This window comes from Micromesistius poutassou (genome assembly GCF_964030765.1).
Source record: "Micromesistius poutassou genome assembly, chromosome: 16".
Lineage (NCBI taxonomy): Eukaryota > Metazoa > Chordata > Actinopteri > Gadiformes > Gadidae > Micromesistius > Micromesistius poutassou.
In genome coordinates this window covers 10,133,927-10,155,981 of record NC_140286.1, presented here as the reverse complement: position 1 = coordinate 10,155,981, position 22,055 = coordinate 10,133,927, and the positions used below count along the sequence as shown (strand labels likewise).

Genomic DNA, 22,055 nt, shown 5'->3' with positions numbered 1-22,055 from the left:
GTACCCGCTGTGTGACTTGGTGCTCGGGGTAAAACGGGCCGCTGTGGGACTCACGGTTAGGTCACAGGCGGATTACACACATTGGGTTTCCTTCACATGTGTGTGACGCGTGTCTCCCATGTTTGCTCTTTGTTAGTGGTCTGTCTTTTCTCTGGAGGTTCCTCTGAAGGTCAAAAGACCACTGACAACACACTCTCACACACTCTCTCTCACACACACGCACACACACACGCACACACACACACACACGCACACACACACACACACACACACACACACACACACACACACACACACACACACACACACACACACACACACACACACACACACACACACACACACACACACACACACACACACACGGCCTTTGGACTACTTTAATGACTACTTTAATTCCTATTCAATTTATATGAAAAGCAACAGCAGAAGTAAACAGTCAAAAAGGCCTAAATGTATGGTGTGGTATATTAATAATTCTCATTTGAATTGTCACTCTGCCATGTCGATTAAAACGCATTGTGACCTACTTTTTGACTCAGTGCTTAAAATACATTTTAAACAAGTCTCGCAGTCTCGCAGTAACAGAGTTGCCAGTATGATGGAAAGTACAGCATACCAAACTCAATGCATTGAACACTGAAAACAACTAAATATTAAACACTGTAGACTTATTTATTATTTATATTATTATATATTTAGATTTGTATTATTTATAGTTATTCCAGTATTCTGGAATAGAAAAGAATGTCCCTTGATTTTCAAGTTCACTATTATTTGGCAATAATTAGGCTAGTTCTGTACAGTCACTCTGTATTCCTTTGTTTCATTTTGGCATCATGTTATTATGGGATGCATGAATAGTGAAAGAAACATGCTTTCTGGTTACTATCTGTGTGTGGCACAATCTGAATGAAGTTGTTCGACTGACCGCAGCAATAAATGCCAGCATTCTGTTACAGATATGATTGTCAATAATAATCTTAGTTAGGGGGTTGTAGGGTTGTTTTGGGTTTTGGATTTTTATTGTTCTAAAATATGTTCTATTTGATCTTTTTTTTTTATGCAATCCAATTTATCCATAAAAAAACCATTGCAGTTATAACCATTACCTTAACTGTAAATTAATGGTCTACAAACAATCAATTAACATTAGTTAAAGGTCCCATGGCATGAAATTTTCACTTTATGAGGTTTTCTAACATTGATGAGTTCCCCTAGCCTGCCTATGGTCCCCCAGTAGCTAAAAATTGCGTTAGGTGTAAAACGAGCAGTAGGCTAGGTAACTTGCTCCGCCTTTGAAAAAATTAACGCTCAAACGTGCAGATTTGGGATCTGGGCCCCATTTTTAACGATGGATCCACGCTCGTACGATCCTTTTTACGATGGATCTTACGATGCATCGTAACTTTTTTGCGAGCGTTTCCCGAAACTCCTCTTAACATGAACGTGCATGCACTGCTCTTACGACGTCGTAGGCTTGCAGCTGTCCACTGACACGGTGCTGAAATGCATGAAACGGTAGGAGGGGGAGACGCAGGAATGTTGTTGGATTAAACTATATTTTGTGGCAGCAAAAAAATATCTCCTCATCAAGGCCAACAGCAGAGTAGCATACGAAAAGAATAGACTAATATGAATGTTACAAATATTAAAACACAATTGATTAGGTCTAGGCCGACATATGCTATATCAGTCCTAATCCTGAACGCACCGTGCGTAGCCTACATTGTTTCACTGCATTTTCTCCCCTGAAATAATTCCATATTACAAAAATAAAAAATTGCATGTGTCTGTGTGACAACTATAGCGTTTATTTAAATGTGCTGACTTCTGAAACATGCTTTGCGCCGCAAAGAGGGCAGACTTTCTCTGATTCCGCAGAAGGTTTTATTCATTCATTCAGTGAATGGCCCGTCACACACTCTCTAGTCTAGAAACTTTGGTGTAAACATTAAAAATGCAACGTTCCATTCATTCATTATCATTCAAACGCAGAGGCATTGACACGGCTCTTGCTGTTGCTGGTCTAGATCGATTCCTGCCCATATTGTTGGGCAGGGGTATGATGGTGTGGGCAATGTAAGCGGGAAAGGCACGCATCGCAACACAGTTTCCCGCTGCACAATCGCCAAGTTGAGAGCGTGGTTTCTGCAGTGAACGTAGACTGCTGCCGCAGCAGTCAGGGAATACATTGTAATGAGTTGAAAACCCCCTGCGTCCAATGAAGATGCACAAGGACACCCTTTGCGTCAGCAGTTAACGCCAAAAGCCCCTGACCAAGCGTTGCTCCATAATGTAGTCATTTTGAATTTTGACACCTGTTTTTTTTTGTTTACAAGAATATCTTCTTTCTTCAGAAGCAACTCTAATGACATATTTTCATGATAGAAAATCTGGAAATAACAGGATGTAAAAATAAAACTCATTAATACTCTGTATTAATGAATGTATAAAAAATAATAATCTGGTGTAATTGGAAGTATTAAACATTTGACACATCAAAACATGAAACAACAACTCACCTCCTCACTCACATTTACTCACGCACCCACCTCATTCACTCACTACTACTACTTTTTTTATATATATATAAAAATCTATTTTTCTTCTAAGTGCATGATGGTGTGTGCATGTGTGTGTGTGTGTTAATGCACTTGCATGTGTCAGCGTAACCCCGCCCCTTGATAATCAAACCCCTCCATATTAAGAGTGGTAGAAGGTAACAAGTTGAACCTTTGCGGCTGCTGGAATAGTTCCGCTCCTCACTCTTCCTGGTCTGGAGGCAGATCTCACGGCTCCGCAGGTGGTGGGAAATGATGGCGCAGTCTGGGTGAATCGCCACCACTACCTGGAAGTGGGAGAAATCCTTCAACTCATCACAGACAGAACTTGGAGGGATGCCTGAAGGGAGGGTTGAGATTTTTTGTGTTGAAAGCTTTCAAACTCTAGCTTACTCTGGCTGGGTTACTCCACATTGCCAAACATTAACTTTAACTTAAGTGTATGGTAACAATTCTGAGCCAGTGACCAAGAAGAAGTAATGCAATTGATGGTTTTACAGTTAAATACATTGTCCCTGTTGTTGGAGTTTTCCATGATGCGTCCTTTGTCAATATTCATTAAATGTGTTTAAATGGGTTTCATTTAATGTATTGATATTTTTTCTGCAAGGTTCAGGGAAAGAAGAAGATCAGGGAATGTTTTATTCCCAGCTGGTACTAGGTTCAATGCCCAGCGTCTCCAATCTCTGTATCTAATAGCAAGATGCCCCAAAGCCATCCTTTTACTGACACGTCTAACTGTAGTCGCTTTGCCTAAAGGTTAAAAAAACATAAGGTACCACCGAAGCATTCATTGTATTATTTTCAATAACATCCTACATTAATACTATAACGAAGCATATTGAGCCTTAGACCCAGGGTGGCATTTAAACAATGAGCGTAACGGCCTATTGGCTGTTGGGGTTTGAATACTAACACTTCAAGTCAATTTCTAAATGCAGTTAATAAGACAAATATATAGGCTAATACTTTTAATGTATAGGATCAATTATTAAATTACGTCTTGCTGATAGACACCCCTCTTTACAGATGTAAGCGACAAAGAAGACAAATAAACTCCCACCTTGTTCAAAAGACTCAGGTAGAGAAAGAGAAGTGCATGTTGTGGGTTCTGCCCTCGTATTCCCGGACGATTGGATTCCATTGCTTGAGCCCTTTTAAAATGAAACTGCAGGTTTTTTCCAGGTCTTATCGTTTAAGTCACAGTCCTCTGGTGTGAAACGTTCCCATGACACAACCGATTGAAATTGCATCCTCGCTCCGTGTTACGGTGAAATATACACAGCGCGTAAAAAACAGCAAGTGCGTGAAATGTGCTTCACGCGTAAACGCCATACAATGGTCTATCCGACTATCCGCTTCTGCCCCCCACCACAACCCTTCTCTCCACTCTCTCGAGCCAGACAGGGGAGCAGGTAAACGATAGTCGCATTTGTTATCATAATCATATCCATTCAACATTTGCCTCCCTATTTAAATATTGATTATACCAACACGATTTTTGTAATCAAATACATTGTTGAGATGGAAGTTGTAAGTGATCGAACATAATATATGGATTGTTCTTCTCAGCCTGACTTTTTAATAAGTCATATCTTGTTGCGATTGCCAAAATTTTGAGTTACTGGCCCGTCCCGTGTACCTTTAATTTTCAACCAGATGGGGTCCCCAAATCAGTATTACCAGCATTGAGATATTAATAGCCTAGCGGTTTGTTACTTGCTAGTAAAGGAGTCTGATCTTCCCCATCTTAATCTGGAGTAATTGATATAAACATATATGAATATATAAAAGGGAGGGTATACGAACATGTGAAAATAGGTGGTTGTAGATAAAATCGTTGTTGCTTGGCTGTTATCATTTTTGCACAAACATTCAAACAAAACAATTACAAAGGTTTCAGTTAGCAATCATTTAATTCTTCCCCTCAGCTTAGAATCACTGTAGTACATAACTTACATTTTGTTTTCTCAATTTCACAGGTTCATTTTTTTTGTTTCCTCAAACTTCCAGTTTGACCTCCCTCTCGTATCAAACAAAAAAGCAGATTGTATTATACAAAAATGCAAACCAATTTTCACACAGTGAATTCTCTTACAAAGTCATAAAATGGCGTAATAATGGCTACATCCACATTGGAGGAAGATAATTCTAGACATTCCTTAATGGAGTATAATATACATATAAAAACTTTTTTTTCTTGTTGAAATCAAACCTGTACCTTAATTTAAGAGATATCTTACAAGGGAGTAATCATATAAAAAAGCCATTTGTGTGTTTCCCCGTTAGACCTAGGGAATAAAAGGTGAACCGCGATCAGCAGTAACAGGGTTCAGTGGTCGGGGGGGGGTCGAGAGGGGGGAGTGGGACGGGGGTTCATTGGCTATGAGGAGCAACAGAGCGGGTTCGGCAGCAGTTTCACTCAGAAAACAAGGAGATTGAAATAACCAATCGTTGCTATTAACTTAATAGAAACCCAACTGACTCCATTTCAGCCACCGTCTCCTCTTCCTGTCACACATCGCCCGTCCGTCCGTCCGTCCGTCTCCAGGAGACGGCCGAGCCAGGATCAATCTACCGTGTGAGAGAGCGAGAGAGAGAGCCAACGACACTCCACACCAAACCCTACATACCCATATCTCTTCTCTTGTTGTAAGCGACTTTGGTCTATCACCAGTCAGAGCGAACGTAAACCAGGGAGTGGGCAGGGCAGGGGAGGTGAGATGTGTGGTGACTATGACTGAAGTGCGAGGTGAAGGCGTGACACTGCCGGAGTACGGCTGTGGATAAACACAGCGGTACGTGTGGTCAGGTCCCAGCGCTGGGAGCTCTGGGACCCTGGCAGCACACGGGTTCACCGGGCAGTGACTGAGAGGGGAGGGGAGGGGGAAAACAAGACGCGGAGGAAACGCAACATCTACAAACCAACGCTAGCTCAATAACAGTCCCTTACAAAAACAAAACAAAGAACAAAAAAGCTTCAAATCTCTGAGATTTGCATTAATGCACACGTTAAGTAATTTGGTGAGCTGAACTTTTTTTTTTTCAAAAAGAAAAAAAGGAAACAAAATAATGTTTTTTTGAGGAAAAAAATATCTATGACTCTGAATCATGCCAATTGAGTGTCAATTATTTGGGATCAACTCATGCTGTTAAAGCAGACTAAATATATAAAAAAAATAATAACTAAATCATTTCTCAAGGAAACAAGGCTGACCTTTCAACAAAAACCTGTTTTTTTTGGATTTGTCTGTTGGGGGGGGCCCCTCCCCCAACGCCTTCCCCCATACCCCCGCCCCCCCCCACCAGCGTCGCTGGGTACAGCCCGCGCTGAGGAGGGGTGGAGGTCGGGTGGGTGGGCGGGGCGTGGTCAGGGTACATCTTCTACAATACAATCTAGCAAACACACGCACGAAAAAAGAAATAAAAAAACAATCTTAAATTCTCCAACGTTACAGAATTTTGTCTTCTTCGGAAGCATAGTCTATATAACGAACATTTCCTTTGTTTGAACACAAAAAGATTAAGTGAACACAAATCAATGCGCACAGAGGTCCTTCGTCTGGGAAAGGATAAAGTCTGTGTTGGCAACCCGTGGACAGAAAAAAAACAAAAAAACAAAAAACAAAATAAAAAGCTGATTCTAAGTAGAGATCATTTAATATAAATGCTGAGCGAGTAGAATAACAGGTGGCACGTTAATAGTGCTTTAGTATATTAATGTATGTATACATACTCATATGTATATGTGAGTTGTGTACCTAAATTATAAAACAAAAAAACAGAACCGCCGGCGAGGGGGGGGGGGGGGGCTTTAAGTGTGGCCCCAAGAGACGCCGCCGCCGCTGACCGGACAGAGAGATCGCTCCCCCGACAACATTCACTCTCAGAAGAGGGCCGCCAGAGTGTCGGCGAGGGGATCGCCGCGCAAACAATCCGCCTTTTGTTCTTTTCTTTTACAACAAAAAAAAATCAAATGGCTGTCGGGCCGGCGCGGCCTCCACGGCCACAGAAGACTTCTGCGCCGCTCGCGTCCAAACTAAAACAGGACTAGTTCTGTGGCCGGGAGGGGGGGGAGGGGGAGCAGGATGGCCGTGGCCCCCTTTTAGCGTTCCCGCTCACACAAACAGAGGGGGGGCGAGGGAGGGGGGTGTGTGTGGGGGCCTTGCAGAAACTATAAACCGAAAAACAAGTCACACCTGTTGTTCTACATTTAACCGTCTTGAGCACGAGGACTCGCTCGTGGGGTGGGGGGGGTGGGGGGGTTGCGAGGGGAAGCCGCCGCCGTCCGGCGTCCCGGGCACGTACGTCGCTTAGAAGGCGAAGAAAATAACAAAAAGGCAAAGACAAAGCGCTCGCGGGAGCGTCTGTGGTAAACTGTGTACATGCCGGGGTACGAGGACGGTGCTAGTGGTGGTGATAGCGGGCTGTGGTTCAGCGGGATCTCTGGCACGGTGCAAAGCACAATGAGCGATGGTTCACACCCGCCTACCCCTGACACGGACGACACAAAACGCTTAACGTCCCTCCCCCCTCTGCTCGGTAAACAACGGCGTTACGCAGAATTATGCATTTGAATTGAAAAAATACGTAGAGCTACAAATAATTTAAATTGCAAGGAAGGGCTTCCGCGAGTGTACAAATATAGAAATTGCTGTGCAACAGGTTGTGGTGGAGCAGACTGGGGAGGCTGGAAGGCTTGAGTGTAACTATCTTTTAAAACCGGTGTCCAACTGCATTAACTGTGTATGTATATACTGCATGACGGTCAAAGGCCTGAGGAGTCGGGACAGCGGGAAACCCTTTGCAAGAAAAGGCCACGCCCAGACGCCCCACCCATTTCTCCCCCCCCCCCCCCCCCGAGGTCGAGACAAAACGCAAAGCATGACAACAAATTTAAACAAAAACACGAGGGAACGCAACTTCATAGAAGTTAAGGAGAACTAATAACAAGATAATCCCAATGGGGAGGCCTTTTGCCTGGCCAGACGGGACGCTCTGGGGAGGGAAACAGGTTCTGTCGTGTCATACAGTGTAACATCCAGTCAGGGATGGTGGGGATGGAGGAGGAGAGAGAGAGAGCGGGGGGGGGGGATGACTGGTGCTCACATACGGTCTCTCTCTCTCTGAGCCCAATTAAGGCATGTTTTCAAGAAATAAAACAAACCCAGGGAGCCTACGGAGACTATGCCAGCGCCATTTGGCAGCGCAGGCACAAGGGGAACCCAGTGCCAAGTCCCCCCCGCAACCGACCAGGAGAAGCATAAAAGTAAAGTTCCCTTATAGAAAACATGAGGAAACCTCGTTATCAAAAAGGATTTCTATTCTTCTTCCTCTTCTTCTTCTTCTTTTTCGGCATTCTTTAAAACAGAATGCTTCGGTTAAATATATAATATACTGCTTTTCAATTATGAAACAGACGTTAAGATGTAGTCATAAAATGCACTTAAAGTCAGGCTTCTCCAGGTGGTTTGAGAGGGGCCAGGGGCGCTCCCCCCCCCCGGGCTCTGTCATGTGACCCCCTCTCACGCTATGGTGAATGGTTAGCATTTTGAGCAATGTTGCAATGAGCGTTCCGTTTAACTGCGTTTCCCTCCTCAGACAAAACCCTCTTCTGGCCAGCCGTGTGTTCTAACGACGTGGGCGGGGGTGGGTGGTTCCTGGCTTCCGATAAACTTGCCTTTTTTTAACGACTCTGGTTCCATAGTGGTCTGTTGCAAGTCTATAGGTTAACTATAGGCTACGATGGACAACAGGTGATCATGTGATCTGAAGAGGAATACCATGTGACCGCCGGTCACACTGTAGTGCAGCTGATCCTCTCGCCGTTCAATTAATTTTTTGTCCAATCTATGGCGACAATTACCGAACACTGCAAAAGTGGCAAAATGTCGAGTTCCTAATTGGTTAAACGATAAGGATCTGGCCTTTTTTCGAACCCATGTCTGTCACAACCGATATCACCACCACCAATTTCCTTTTGCCGCACGTATGTCGAGATCCTAGTTCAACCAGCAGTCCCAGTAAATAAAAACAAACGAAAACAAAAAGAACAAGAAATGTTATCAAATGCCCTGGTTTCCAGGCAATGAAAGTCATTTAAAAAAGCTCATTCACAGAACAAAAAGAAAGAAAATTCATATCACGGCAGATACTGCTCATCCTCTAAATAAAACGTGTGTGTGTGCATGCTTTTAAATTGAGCACATCAGTGTGTGTGTGTGTGTGTGTGTGTGTGTGTGTGTGTGTGTGTGTGTGTGTGTGTGTGTGTGTGTGTGTGTGTGTGTGTGTGTGTGTTTTCTTAGGAGCAGGAATGGACAACACCATTCTTCTGCATCTCTGATGGACCGGCCCCTGGGTCGGAGCACATGCTCAGCGAAGACGTCTTATTGGTCAGCGAGATCATGGATCCACCCACCGCACTTTCCTGCAGACTGCTCGAACCGTTGGACACCTCACTGGATTGAAGAGACGGGGGGAGAGGGCAGAAAACAACATTGTTTTGACCGAATTGCTGAACAAACTAAAACGGCTCAAACTCAGTGTGTTGCATGCGTTGATAATTGAGGTTTTCGCTGAGTTCTCCCGAGAGCACAATTTGAATTTGCTCAGCGAGTCACTCTGGGAACGAGCAATATACTCACTCCCCGATTCCTCTGGCCTAGAGCATTACCCAATCACATAAGTGTATCTGATATAGGCGGGCCAAAAGCATTGCTGTTTTACCGACCGGATACAACAAGAGTCTTAACTATTGGTTAGCTCCGCTGGTCTGGATATGTCACCCCTTGTATTCTTCTGATTGGTCGTAGTCTAATCCAATTGCTTGCAGGGATATTTTCAAATGCATGCTTGGTGGCGCCCCTCGAGTCGGGCCATTTTCATTACTCGTTGCCAGACCCTACAGCTTTCTAGAGGTGGGTCTGGATTTCCAGGCTACTATACGCCATAAAAGTGATGACTTTATTGTTTTGTTGGTCTTTAGTAGTTCATAAATAAGTAACAGATGTATTGATTAACAAATGAATGAACCCTTTAGTCAGGTTACATCCCAATCAAACACCAATAATCGTCAGTTACAGATTTAATTCCACACGATAAGCAACAGAGCCTTCTCTGTGACTCAGTGAGGTTCGCATGGTGTGTCTTTACGGGGCCAGGGCCTGTGATCCTCAGAATGGTCAATCACCAAAATAAAACATCATGCACGGCTAGCCTCCGCTCACCCGAGCGCCATGGAGATCTCCTCCAGCTGGGTCTTGTGCTCGGGCTGGCCATTCTCCGCCGCCTTCATCTTGTACTGCTGCACCTCGTGGACCACCTGGCTGTCCTGAGGAGGGAGCACACAGGGCGAGCGTCAGGGCCGGTAAACACAGGCCCCGGGGCCGCAGGAGCGCCGTTTCCAGGCTAGAGAAACACGCTGGGCCATGTGGGCAGCCATAAATCACAGAAAAATACTGGGATTTTCCTGGTTCCGCATACAGCGCCCGCATGGCGACTTGGGGTGTAAAGCTGAGCAGATAAGTAGGTGGTTGGATGTGGGTTAACCCTGCACACGCCAACAGTACCCAAGCCCCAGCAGTGGTAAAAACCAAAGCCAAGAATATCAGCAAAATAACAGCAGTGGCCCAATAATGGCAAATGGCATCTTGACAAACTGCATGGGTGTCTTTTTTTTTTTTTTAAGATTGGCTGTTCAAAAAAAGGTATTTAGTGTATAGACACAATATTGGAATCGTGAAAAGCTTCCTTGGATTTGCGTGTCTTACCAGAGCCATCTCCCGGGTCCTCTTCCCAATCTCCCTCTCCACATGGTCCAGCTCCATGCTGAGCTGCTTGCTGGAGACGGTGGTGTTGCCGTTGCCCCCTGCTGGCCACTTGCCCTGCTGCTGCTGCTGCTGCTGCTGCTGCTGCTGGGACGCTTGGCTCTGGCCGGGCTGCCCCGGGTGGCTGGCCTGAGCGCTGGCTTCCCTCTGCAGTAACATGGAGTTACTGGCAGCCTGGAAATAGACGCCACACAGCAAAAGGGAAGAGGAAGGAGGGAGGGGGAAGTGGGGGGGGGAGGGTGAGGGGAAGGAAGAGGCCGTGACATTAAATCAAAAAGCCGAAAAAAAGGAAGAAGAAAAATAACGTGTCGCAAAGTCGGGAAGTGGTGTGGTGGAGGGAAGGCCTGACTGCTACACACCTCCATGTTGTGCATCTGCGTCTGCTGACTGATCTGCTGGTTGACCTGCTGCAGCTCCATCTGCAGCTCCAGCTGCTCTCGGTCGGGGGCCGCCATGGGCAGGCTGCGGGGAGACACATGTGCAACGCTGCTTAGCAACCCATTGATTCCCTGATACAGGGAATCAATCAACCACAGGTTTTCATTCATATTTTCATTCAATTCATATAAAACTATTAATGAATAATAATAATAATAATAATAATAATAGAGAGATGGAATGAGTCAGCGTTGCTGGAGGCTCACCGTTCACTGAAGTGTCCCTGAGAGGAGGAAGAGGAGGAGGAGCCGGGCTGGTGGGAGGGGTAGGAGCCCGCACTCCAACCTCCGTGGTTTCCATAGGAGTACTCTGCTTAGAGAGAGGGGATGGGTGCATTCCATTATGAAGGATTCAGAAAAAGCGTCTCGAACTGCGTTTCGAGTCAGCTCTCCACCAAATAAACTTAAATTAAAGTTTATAAATAAAACTTATAAATTATACTCTGTATAAAGCAAGGGAAACCACTGGGAATTGTGCTGTTCAATCTATTTCAGAAGCATTCTTTTCATATTTGTTCAAATTCACTTTACATCCTGACAGCAATCCAGCCACGGTATGACATTAAAAAAATGCATATCTTCAGTATCTGTTGCAGGACTGTAACAAGTCTGTCTAATCATTTAATTCGGCCCAAAACTCAGATGAATGACCTGTCTGTCTACTTACCTGACCGGCTACCGGAGTTCCCCCCAAGGCTAGGCAGTCCTATTGCTAAAGCTGGCAGACCAGTCTGAATCACTAATCATGACTCATGAATCGAACACACACACAGAGCGAGGGTCTCACCGGCAGCCATTGCTAGGTGTTTGGAGTTGGGGTTCTGGGTGGCAGCGGCCATGGCCTGCACAGGGCCAGCGGTCTGGTAGCCCGTCTTGGTGGTGCGGGAGATGGCACCGAAGCGCGACACGGTGGGCTGGGGGCCGAAGGGGATGATGGGGTCATCGTCTTTCACCTCGGCGCCCCGACGCGGGGCCTCCAGCGAGGGGTCCCTGAGACCCTTGGCCTCCACATTCTGGTGGGGGACAGACAGAGAGAGAGAGAGAGCAGGAGGTAGAGAGAGGTAGGAGTACAGAGAACAGAGAGAGAGGTAGAGAGACAGACAGACAGAGCGAGTGGGAGAGATATATAAATATAGAGGGATGAGAGAGAGAGCGACAGAGCAAGATGTATAGGGAGCGAGAGAGAGAGCAGGAGGTAGAGAGAGCAAGAGAGCAAGAGAGCGAGAGAGACGAAGAGAAATGAGCCGTTGCAAGGGTGAGAAAACATTTCCAGAGAACCGTTTAAAGATAACAGCTTTCGACCCACTGTCGGCCTTTCAAACAAACATGGCGTTTGTCCACATCTCATTTCCTTTGCACGAGAACACAAAGCTCCAGTCAACGTTCTCGTTTTGCTCTTTGTAAAACGATGCGGTACATTTCACAGCTTGCGAAACTGCCGATAATTCAAAGAGCTCTTGTTTCTTCACACTGCGTGGATGTTCCCAGCGACAGCACTTGATGTGTGTGCGGTGGGGGAAGCCTCACCATCATCTCCATGGCACCGGGGGCCATGACGTCTTTGGGCTTGGCGTCCTTGGTGCCGATGTACGAGCCGATGGTGTCACATGACCAGGGGGAGTACTGGCCTGCGTAGTCTGACTTGCCGAACGCTTTGGAGCCCTCATCGCCGTACTGTATGGGTGGGGGGAGGGGGGGGGGGTGACCAAGCATCGGGTTACACGCAGTGGATCAAGTGACCCTCAGGATCGATAACTGGCACGCAGCGGCACTACTGCCACCATTCTGACATTGGAACCAGAGTTTGTTTGTTTGTTTATTTTGTGTGGGGGTGCATGGTGAGTGTGTACCTCTGGTGGGTAGTCGCTGGGGAAGGGGTGGGAGAGAGTGGGGGAGGCAGCGAAGGGCGGAGGGGAGATAACCTTCCTCTCCTCCAGCTGGGAGAGGAGCTCCTGGCGCCGGCGGTGCAGGTAGTCCAGGCTGGGCTGGGAACGCCCGTATGACGGGTCCTATCGCCAGACAGGACACACAGAAAGGCTTAGAATCATCCATCCAAGTCATTTGTTCCACGACAAGAAAACCTTTATAAACGTAACCTAATTATCACAAGCTGATTGATTTGCGGAGGCCGCCCTATCAGAAGGTGCACTCACCCTGGGATACGCCCTCATGGGTGGAGGCTGATTGGCTGGAGGGTAGTACCCCTCGGAAGGGTAGCGTTCCCGGGGCTCCTGGTGGTAGAGTGAGCCGCCCGGGCCTCCCGACGGCGGGGGCCCGTCCATCGGCGCGGGGCTCATCCGGACCATGTCGTCCCTCTGGGAGGGGTAGGGCTGGGGGGGAGGCGGGGGGGCCTGGTAGGAGCCGTGGCGGCCGCGGTTGTCATAGTGAGGCGGGGGATAGGAGAAGGGGGGGCCGGAGTGCGGGGCTTGGTAGGGGCGCTCGGGCGGGCCGTAGCCAGGGTAGGGGTCCTGGTAGGGGGCTCCCGCCGAGTCCGTGGGGGGCGGGGCGTTGCGGATGTAGTTCCGGTGGACGTACTGGGGCGGCGGCTGCTGGTAGGGATAACCTGGGGACGGGAGAGGCAGGCGCATGGTCAACACTGTACTAAAGAACATTCACGAATGGACTACTCTATTGAGGATACACCCATAGTAATTCTGTAGGAGTATCGATGGGTTATTGGTCCAATAAACAAAAAAAAACAACAACAAAAAAATTGCTCATTAGAGATAGAGATAGAATATGGCTTGTCACAACATAACCAACTCAAGCTTTTTTTTGGTTTTAAAGACCTGTTCAGACAGGGCAGAAGACTGGGCCGTTACCTGTGGGGTACTGCGATGGCTCGTACTGCGAGGAGGAGGGCGGGGGGCGTGTGTCCGGGTAGTACATCTCGGCCATCTGCTGCTGCTGCTGAGGGGGGTACATGGGCGAGCCCCGGGGAACCACTGGCATCTGCTTCACCCCGGACAGGTGGTCCGCTGGGAGTCTGCTGTGGGCCATGGCGTGTGGTGGAAGAGACATGCCGGGCTTCCCCATGCCGTCGTGCCTAGGACCAAAGAAATACCCTGGTTAGACTTGAATGGAGGCCAGGCAGCACAGCCGGCTGCCTCTCCAGTCTAGCAACACTCCCATTCATCACCCCTCGTGACGTTTACCACCGACCCAAACCACTTCCTCCTTCCAAACCACATTTAGTTTATATTGATCTTCCCCATAATACTAGAAACCTATAGAGTTAAATCACGGTCTCATCTCACAATATTGACACTGCAGTCACACATATATTCTACCACTACACACAGTAAAGGCTTAGGCCCCATCCCAATACCTCCCCTAACCCTAGATTTTTGCCCTAACCCTATATTTTGCGCGTTCTCGTGTAGGGGTAGGGTGTGCTATTACTGTAGGGAGCAAGGGGGAGTGCTATTTATATACTTATAATCAACCCTCAAAACGTAGTGCGGTCTGATGCAGGCTTAAAACAAAGTGGAAGATGTACTGTTGAGGGCACTCCAAACCAAGTGGACGTTTTAAGGGGGGAGAAATGGGACAGGGCCTTAGTTCCGGTTCCACGTCGACGCGACGCAACGCAACGAGCACGCAGACGCTAAGACGCAGTCGTGACTCTGTTTTGGTTCTGCGCCGGCTTTTAGTTAGTAGCGGACCAATCACAGCCCTTGCTGCTGTGTCGCCTCGACACAAGGTTACAATTTTTGGGAGGCGCACGTCAGGCCCTTGCGGTCGACGTGACGGGTCCGTAAACCCCCGTTGCGTTGTGTCGACGTGGAACCGTAATCAGCCCTTTAGACGGGAACGCGACGAGACAAGTCGGACTCACGGGTCGGGCGGCGAGCCGGGGGCGCTCCCCCCGTCCATCTTGTGGGGCTTGCGCAGCAGGTCGTAGGCCTCGGTGCCACGGGCCACCAGCTGGGGCATGGAGGGCCCCAGGGCACTGCCGTTGGGCAGGGGGGACGGCTTCCTGGTGACCGTCACGTCCATGGGGAGCCCATCGTCCGCCATCAGCCCCCCCGAGCCGGGGAGACGAGCCGCCAGGCGCTTGTTCATCTTGCGGTACCTGGAAAGGAGTTATTAGATGAGTTATTATTGTGCAGTGATGTTTATTTACCATTACTGGATGCTCAACCCCTGTGGGTTGTAAGTTTTACAAAATAACCTTACATAACTTGATTAATTATGACGGCGGCTCATTCAATCCTAAACATTAGGCACAGCACATTAAGATGAAGGTTGGTGTGTCCCATCGGTGATGGTGAGTGATCATTTTGGTGTCATCACACCAAATCACAACAGCACAAAGAGTAAAGGCCTAGGGTTTGTCTGTGTGTGCTCACTTCTCCAGCTCTTCCTGAGAGTGAGCGAAGGTGCAGCTCGCTCCGCGAGGACAGCCCCCCTTCTGCTTCATGTCACGACACATGTACGTCTTGTACTTGCTGTGCTGGGGAGGCTGAGACAAAGAGCGAGAGAGAGAGAGAGTCAAACACATGGACTCTACTGACTCCACATGATACTTGAGCCCAAGACATGTTGACAAATCAATCACCTAAAGATAACAAGTCGTTCAATTGTACAATTAGTCACCCCTCTAATCTTCTTTAATCAACTAGTTATGTTGATATTGATTTTACGATATCTTGTCCCATGCCATGGTACCTGCTCATCATGGACCCATGGTACATGGGTCCATAGGAGTCTCTCCATTTGGGGACCACTAACTGTAATGTGACATGTGGGCTAACCTGCTGTGGGTCTGCTCCTTTCTTGCTGTGGTTCTGGATGAAGTCCACCAGGCCGTGCACCACCGTCTTCACCGCCACCAGACCCTTCTCCAGCTGCTCCCACGTGGGAGGAGGGGCGTCTGCAAACCAAACCAATACGTTCATTAGAAATGCATCACGGTATCCACAGGCAGGCAGACGGCAGAGGGGGGAGGATGGGAGTACAACCTGCCACAACAAGGAGGCTCCCGGGGCTGTTCCCCAGAGAGAAAGATTTGAACGATATTCCATTGACATACTGGTTTCTAGTTATTTAAGTTTATTTGCATCTGCCGGGAAAAAAAACAACCATCATGGGATAAAACTACCCTATTAGGATCGCATAAATGTGTTTTTCTTTGCAATCTCTTCTTTCATATTTGCTTCACTGACTCCGGTCTAATTATAGCAGCATTGACCCTCCCCCTCAAAATCAGTTTGAAAACATCCAAGGAAGCCAACGCCTGACCAGTCAAACAGTTACATTTAGGCTTTATAGGGCTATATATCAACTAAATATGATTTAGACTATTATTACTTCTAAAATAATGAGCAATTTACAGACTTGTGCTGACTATATTCTAACCATAGCAAATGTAGGCCTAATTTAGTGCATGATGGTACCCGCACACTGGTACACCATAACCATTATTATTATTTATTTGAATGTTGGCCTAATATTATATTCTCCCCTCTGTTCCACGTCGCTCATTTAAAACACGTTAGTATTTTAGGACCAACTCTAATGACTCAATGAATGATGAATTCAATATTAGTATTATTGCAGCCAATCCAAAGCTAAATGACGAAACATACCGTGCCTGATAATGTAAACAACCCGTTCTCTAGGCTTGGAGTTACATGGTTGAATAGTAAATACAATCAAACAAAAAACAAATCTCCTCCTCAAACCACAACATTTGAACATTTATGAATATTTCTTTGTTGTCGTGTTTAGAACCAGATTTCTAGCCATTTAGTTTAGTCAGAAAAGCAGTGGAACGGGATTCAGAGATTGGCTCTAAAAAGGGCTTAACAGATTTGTAAAACAAGATGAAGTTACCACGATAATTAGCAGTTTTGGTATTATCAGGCCATCAGGTTTAGATATTCATCAGGAATCTCTGACTAGCTCCTCAAAGCTTGTTTTTTATTGGATTAGGATTAAATAGCATGCTCTATGCAGAGCAGCAGAATAACACTACTGTAAACACGCCTTCCCACAGATGACTATACCAGCCTCTTTCTGAGAACTTGCCTCTTCATGTGACCATTACAATTTCAATTTTAGACAGAGGGGCTCTCTTCCATTAATGGTTAGTGGAATGCATCTTGCCTGTCACAACACTTCTCAATGGGGGAGAAATTAACCGAGGAAGGAGGCATTTTTCGGTTGTTTAGTTTCAAAATCTTGCTCTCTTCACCTTTCTATACAACACTACGATCTTACCTACAGTAGTAATGGGAGTTTAGACCCCGGATACATTAAACAGACCTATGGTGTGTCTTACCAGGGCTGGGGTCAATGTTAGCCAGTAGTTCCAGATGGGGCCTCAGTCTGTTCAGGTTGGCTGGGTCTCCTGTCCTTTGGAGAGCAATGGTCAGTTCCTGGACACTCTGGGCAAAGGAGGCTGGGGTCTGCAACTGTGACACAAACACACAAAGAGGAAATGCGTTCATTGGTCATTTTTCTGGCCAAGAACTACATGAAGAATAACTACATAATACATAGTCGGAACAAAAGGTAAGGTGCCACAAAGGACACAAGCACCATTCAGCTAAAACAACATAGGAAACGGACTCTCCTTACCTTATCGATGATGGACTGCATGTGGGACTTGTGGGACTGGTCTCCGTAGAGCAGCGAGGACCATTGGTCGGGGGCGATGCGCAGCCCCCCTTCCATGGCGATCTGCACGATCTGGGAGTCATGCTCGCGTCGCAGGGCCTCGTACGTACGAAACTCCTCCTTCAGCTGCATGAGGGACGAGTCCTCGTCGCGCTTGGTCACCTAGGTAGGGAGGCGAGGAAGTGAAAGTAAAGATGGGGGAGAGGTTTAGTCAACATTTGCACCCAGTTCACTACCATTTGGCATGCCCTCATGGCTTTTGATGTTGTCAACTGACGGTGGTTTTATGATCAAAATGGGGTCGCAGCGCAGCATGGTTTATGGTTACCTCTGGCATTTGAGATAAGACTTAAAAAGCACCTCCGTGTGGAGCTTCTAACCTGAAGCCACTTTGACAGACTGTTAAAACAAATAAAAGAAGAAGGCGCTACGCTTTGTTCCTTACTTTGAAGCAGGAGGCCCGGTAAAGGAGCTGAACCACGTGGCCGATGCTGGTCTTGGATGCCTGGGGGAAGCGGGGCTCCAACCTCTGGACCACAAACAGAACCAGCACCTTCCTGGAAAGAGCTGAGCCGTCCTCCAGAGCAAGCAGAACCAACTTGAGAGCCTCCTCCTGCATGGCTGCATGAAAAACCCCCAGAGAATCATTAGCAACAGGGTTCCTTAAGTCACAATATCAGGGTGAAATTGACTACTATTCATACTTTGGCACAAATAAGACAGCAAAAAGTATTCAAAAAATTAAATCCAGGCCTTTTTATCTGTTATAATATGGTGCATAAATTACATAAACAAAGCATTTCACAAGTTGATTTATGTTCAACAATGGTGCTGGATATTTTTTCTAGTGCGATATGTGGCTCTGCAATCGCAGCAGGACTTTAACTTGCATGGCAATTATTTTCCCTCACGTATAGCAACACAGTGACTCACCCACTTCAGTGGGCACTAGAAATATTGTAGGGGGGAAAAAACGGTTGTAACTGCTGTTAGATTTTCAGTGGTATCGACTCGTATCCAACGGTTCAGTGGACATTTCAAGGGGGGCTAGGCTACCTGGGCCCAGGAATTGGCAGCCTCTCGCGCGGACGGCAGCCCACAGGTTGGAGGAGAGCTGCTGGGGGTTCTGGTGCTGCAGGATGAGCTCCGTGACGGTGCGCTCGCCCAGGGAGCGGGCCGCTCGCATGGCCCTGACGCGGCCCTCCTCCTCCACCAGCTGACAGTGCACCAGGGTGACCAGTTTCCTCTGCATGGGCCTGCTCAGCATGCTCTGGGCGGTGCTGCTCAGACCCACCCCTGGAGAGCACACCAAAGGGGGCGCGGGAAAGGGGTGTTAGCAAGACTGGGCAGGAGGGGTAACCCTACATATGTATTGATGTGGTGCTGGATATCATCTAGTCATTGTTTATAATTGTTTTAAAAAAGGCATAAGCCACCATAAGGGACTTGTTTAAAATAAACAAATGAGCCATTTAAATAAAGCATGATAGTGAGGGATGGCTTGCTAGAACCAGTATCAGAGAACTTAATATTCAGGTTTCGAATTATTACAAAAGCATTAAATAAACCTTCAATACAGCCAAAGGTAGGGTTTCATACAAATTAACAATTGTACCAATAAAGATGCACAATACTGTGAGACCTTTTCCAAACGGCTAAAGCGGAAAAAGCAGGTGAAAAGAGGAACAGACTTTATGATGCTGTGTGTGTGTGTGTGTGTGTGTGTGTGTGTGTGTGTGTGTGTGTGTGTGTGTGTGTGTGTGTGTGTGTGTGTGTGTGTGTGTGTGTGTGTGTGTGTGTGTGTGTGTGTGTGTGTGTGTGTGTGTGTGTACCTCTGGTGTTGCTGAGGGGCTTAAGGTAGAGGGCCAGCTCCTCCACACACTGTCTGGCCTCCTCATAGTGCTGAGAGTCCTCTGGACTGGTGATCAAGGCGACCGGCTGGGCCTTAGGAACCTGAGGTCACAGTCGAAAACACACAGGGACTTGAGCATTAAGTAGTCCGCTGCTTGGTCCGACCGGTGTCATTACACTGCTTGATTGCTATGCTTCACCGATGATGTGGGTTGATATAATATTAAGGAATAGGAAGGTTGTTTAATTTTTTATTTTATGACCCAAACCCTGTGTCAGGCTGTATTCACCCAATATTGTTATACGATTGTATCATACAGTCATGTACCATGTTAATGTCAGGTCATGCCTTATTATGATGTAATATTTCTATCTCGATTCAGACATCGTATTTTGTAGTATGACAGTGGTCATTTTTAGGACCCAGCCCTTGACAAAACATACAAATCGTGCTATTGGATAATTATAAATAAAAACAGGATACATTGGCTGCTGTACATCCCAAAAAAACACAATATGTTACCATGTTCTTTGATGAGATTTATCAACACAACCAACAGAAAATAAAAAACAATCGACTGGCATGACTTTCCATTGATCCATGGTCAAGTGCCAACTTCTGCCCTGCATCCTATGACATTGTAAGCCAGTGACTATTGAATGTACCACACCCATATAAGCTGTGCCCCTAGCTTTACTCTGCACAGAGCATCCAGCTCTACTGATTGCAATATGCCTTGCAACACACTACCTTGAGCCAGTGGAACCAATACAATTCAACTAAGGGATTGCCCATAATTGCAGAATGACTCATCAAGGCTCAGCTCTTTTATAGAACACAATGTAGCCTGGAACTGGATTGACCAAAAACACTCACACTGTTAAAATAATAAATACTACAATAACAATATGGCCTCAAAGAAGCATGCAATCCTATTCACGTATAATTTGTTACTATAAAATGAAACACAGCTGTATCCGTTTGTGATTCATTAGAAACAAGAAAAACATCTTACCTGTCCTCCCACCAGCTGCAGCAGTGCTGTGTTAACAGGTAGCTGCTCGATGTCTGTGCTGATGGCTGTCTGGTCAAATGGACAGGCCTTCCGGTGCAGTTTATTCAGGCACATCTTGCAGACAGTATGTCCACAGCCCAAACTAATAGGCCGGCGAACCGTCTCTTCAAACGTCTGCGTGCAGATCGGGCACAGCAGGAACTCCGTCCATTGTGGGGCTTGCACTGGCATGGTTAAATAGTGATGGGTGTGACTGTTAGGGATTGGGGGGGCCTGAATTTAGCCGGCTGTGTCTGTAATTATACACAGAGGAAAAATAAAATAATATATGGAAGATTCCACTGGAATCAAGAAAAACTTCTTCCGAACTCAATCGTTCTCAAATGTCCTCACACATTGTGGATATTAGATCACATCACATGACGAATACTGCAAAGAGAAAAAGTGGAAAAAAATGCCATAAGAATTAGAATATCTATACACATAATATAAACTTTATAAATTGTATACAATTATTTAAAGCATTTCATAAAAACGTATGTTACGGCAATATTTTAGAACTCGAAAGTAAACACTTGTTATAGCAACACAAATGAACAGTAACGTTAGAGATTGCAGCAGGCATGCTATAAGGAGTTATAAAGGGCGTCTATATGCGTTAGGAACACAGGCCTAGGAACGGGTGGAGACGATGTGCAACAATAAAGCGACTCCAAAAAGTTGGTTCTTAACATGAATGGTCACCTCAATAATAAAGACCAAAACATACTGTGTGGCCTACTGTGGTGAGCTGGTCGACGCTACCAGAATGGACAAAGGGTCTCGGAGAGGCTAGCCGTTAGCAAGCGCCTCAGCGCTAACTTCATCTGTGACTGGACGTCGGCTACTTATGTAGAGCAACACGTTTGTGAAACACAAACGAACGGGCGTTATTCATATCGTGACTTTTTTTTATTCATCATTGAACATGGTGTTCCTCGGGAAACCGACTCGGGACCACGGCTATGGTGCAGTTAATAATAACTTTGCCCCGTACAAAACAAACACCGAATCCCAGCATGCTAGCCGAGGTAGCGGTAGCTCGCTAGGTGAAAACACAAGCCGTATTAGCAGGCTACGGGAGGCGAGTTAGAAACCACGGGCAGCGACGTTGGATTTAAACTGAACACACTGTTCCGTGATCACTTGGTGGTCGTACCTACACACCATAATCAAAGTGGTGGCTAACTCGCCCACATCGTGTGTCCATGACCGGCCCACAACACAACCCTGCCGGTGACAATATAGCGGCTGGGAGTGCAACGACGAGATTATGTAACGCAATTCTACAATCATTGCTGTAGCAGGGCAGCTATGGTGTGAATATTCACACAACACACGTTCGGAAAGTGGTAATATCGCAAATACTACAGCGCTGGGGGTGTTTCGTAATAAGATAACTAAAAATGACAGACACACTAGGCTAGCAGCTCCTCCCAGGAGTACAGTGGAGCACAAGCTAGCTCGTTAGCTAGCTCGCTACTTAGCCATTATACATCCAAAACGTAACCACAGCGCACTATCCAGCGCTCATAAATCACACCGCTCACGAAATCACAGGTTTTGTGGGTCCGATTACTCACTCGTTCCAAAAAACTTGGAAGATTTTCATCTTTCTTTAGCAATGTGATGCTGTATTTTCTTAGTCGCCATGTCGACTATGCAGCTTTGCTGCTGCTGAGGTTTGGGGAGGGTGTC

At 46.6% G+C, this 22,055-nt stretch overlaps 2 protein-coding genes across 3 annotated transcripts in view; both read right to left on the bottom strand.

The window, feature by feature from the left end:
* Window positions 1-5,945, bottom strand: part of LOC311361325 (vasoactive intestinal polypeptide receptor 1-like) — a gene marked incomplete at both ends in the record, with an annotated part of 17,528 nt that extends 11,583 nt beyond the window's left edge. Inside the window, 3 exons of the mRNA XM_084481494.1 lie at window positions 2,737-2,904; window positions 5,367-5,402; window positions 5,855-5,945. Of these exons, the coding sequence (XP_084337620.1) occupies window positions 2,737-2,904; window positions 5,367-5,402; window positions 5,855-5,945 (295 nt within the window). The remainder of the gene's footprint in view (window positions 1-2,736; window positions 2,905-5,366; window positions 5,403-5,854) is intronic.
* On the bottom strand, window positions 4,462-22,055 carry rc3h1b (ring finger and CCCH-type domains 1b). Of its 2 annotated transcripts, none has more exons than XM_084481176.1 (20): window positions 21,941-22,055; window positions 20,319-20,747; window positions 19,284-19,404; window positions 18,508-18,747; window positions 17,897-18,072; window positions 17,413-17,613; window positions 17,114-17,246; window positions 15,585-15,703; window positions 15,180-15,292; window positions 14,666-14,902; window positions 13,650-13,873; window positions 12,981-13,390; window positions 12,678-12,836; window positions 12,355-12,501; window positions 11,615-11,840; window positions 11,035-11,140; window positions 10,750-10,852; window positions 10,334-10,564; window positions 9,791-9,894; window positions 4,462-9,022 (listed from the first exon to the last, which is right to left on the bottom strand). In XM_084481176.1, exons 2-20 carry the CDS (start codon window positions 20,547-20,549, stop codon window positions 8,866-8,868), a joined length of 3,438 nt encoding a protein of 1,145 aa, XP_084337302.1. In that variant the 5' UTR covers window positions 20,550-20,747; window positions 21,941-22,055; the 3' UTR covers window positions 4,462-8,865. The 2 variants fall into 2 exon arrangements, with proteins under 2 accessions (XP_084337302.1, XP_084337303.1); XM_084481177.1 differs by having other exon boundaries at window positions 11,035-11,137.

What these genes read in the sequence shown, in the direction of transcription:
- rc3h1b (XM_084481176.1), bottom strand. Translation starts at nt 20,549, where the DNA reads ATGCCAGTGCAAGCCCCACAATGGACGGAGTTCCTGCTGTGCCCGATC. An exon ending in CCAGCGACTACCCACCAGAG is followed by an intron (nt 12,502 to 12,677) that starts GTACACACTCAC and finishes CCACCCATACAG; the next exon opens with TACGGCGATGAGGGCTCCAA. An exon ending in GAGATCTCCATGGCGCTCGG is followed by an intron (nt 9,023 to 9,790) that starts GTGAGCGGAGGC and finishes TCTTCAATCCAG; the next exon opens with TGAGGTGTCCAACGGTTCGA.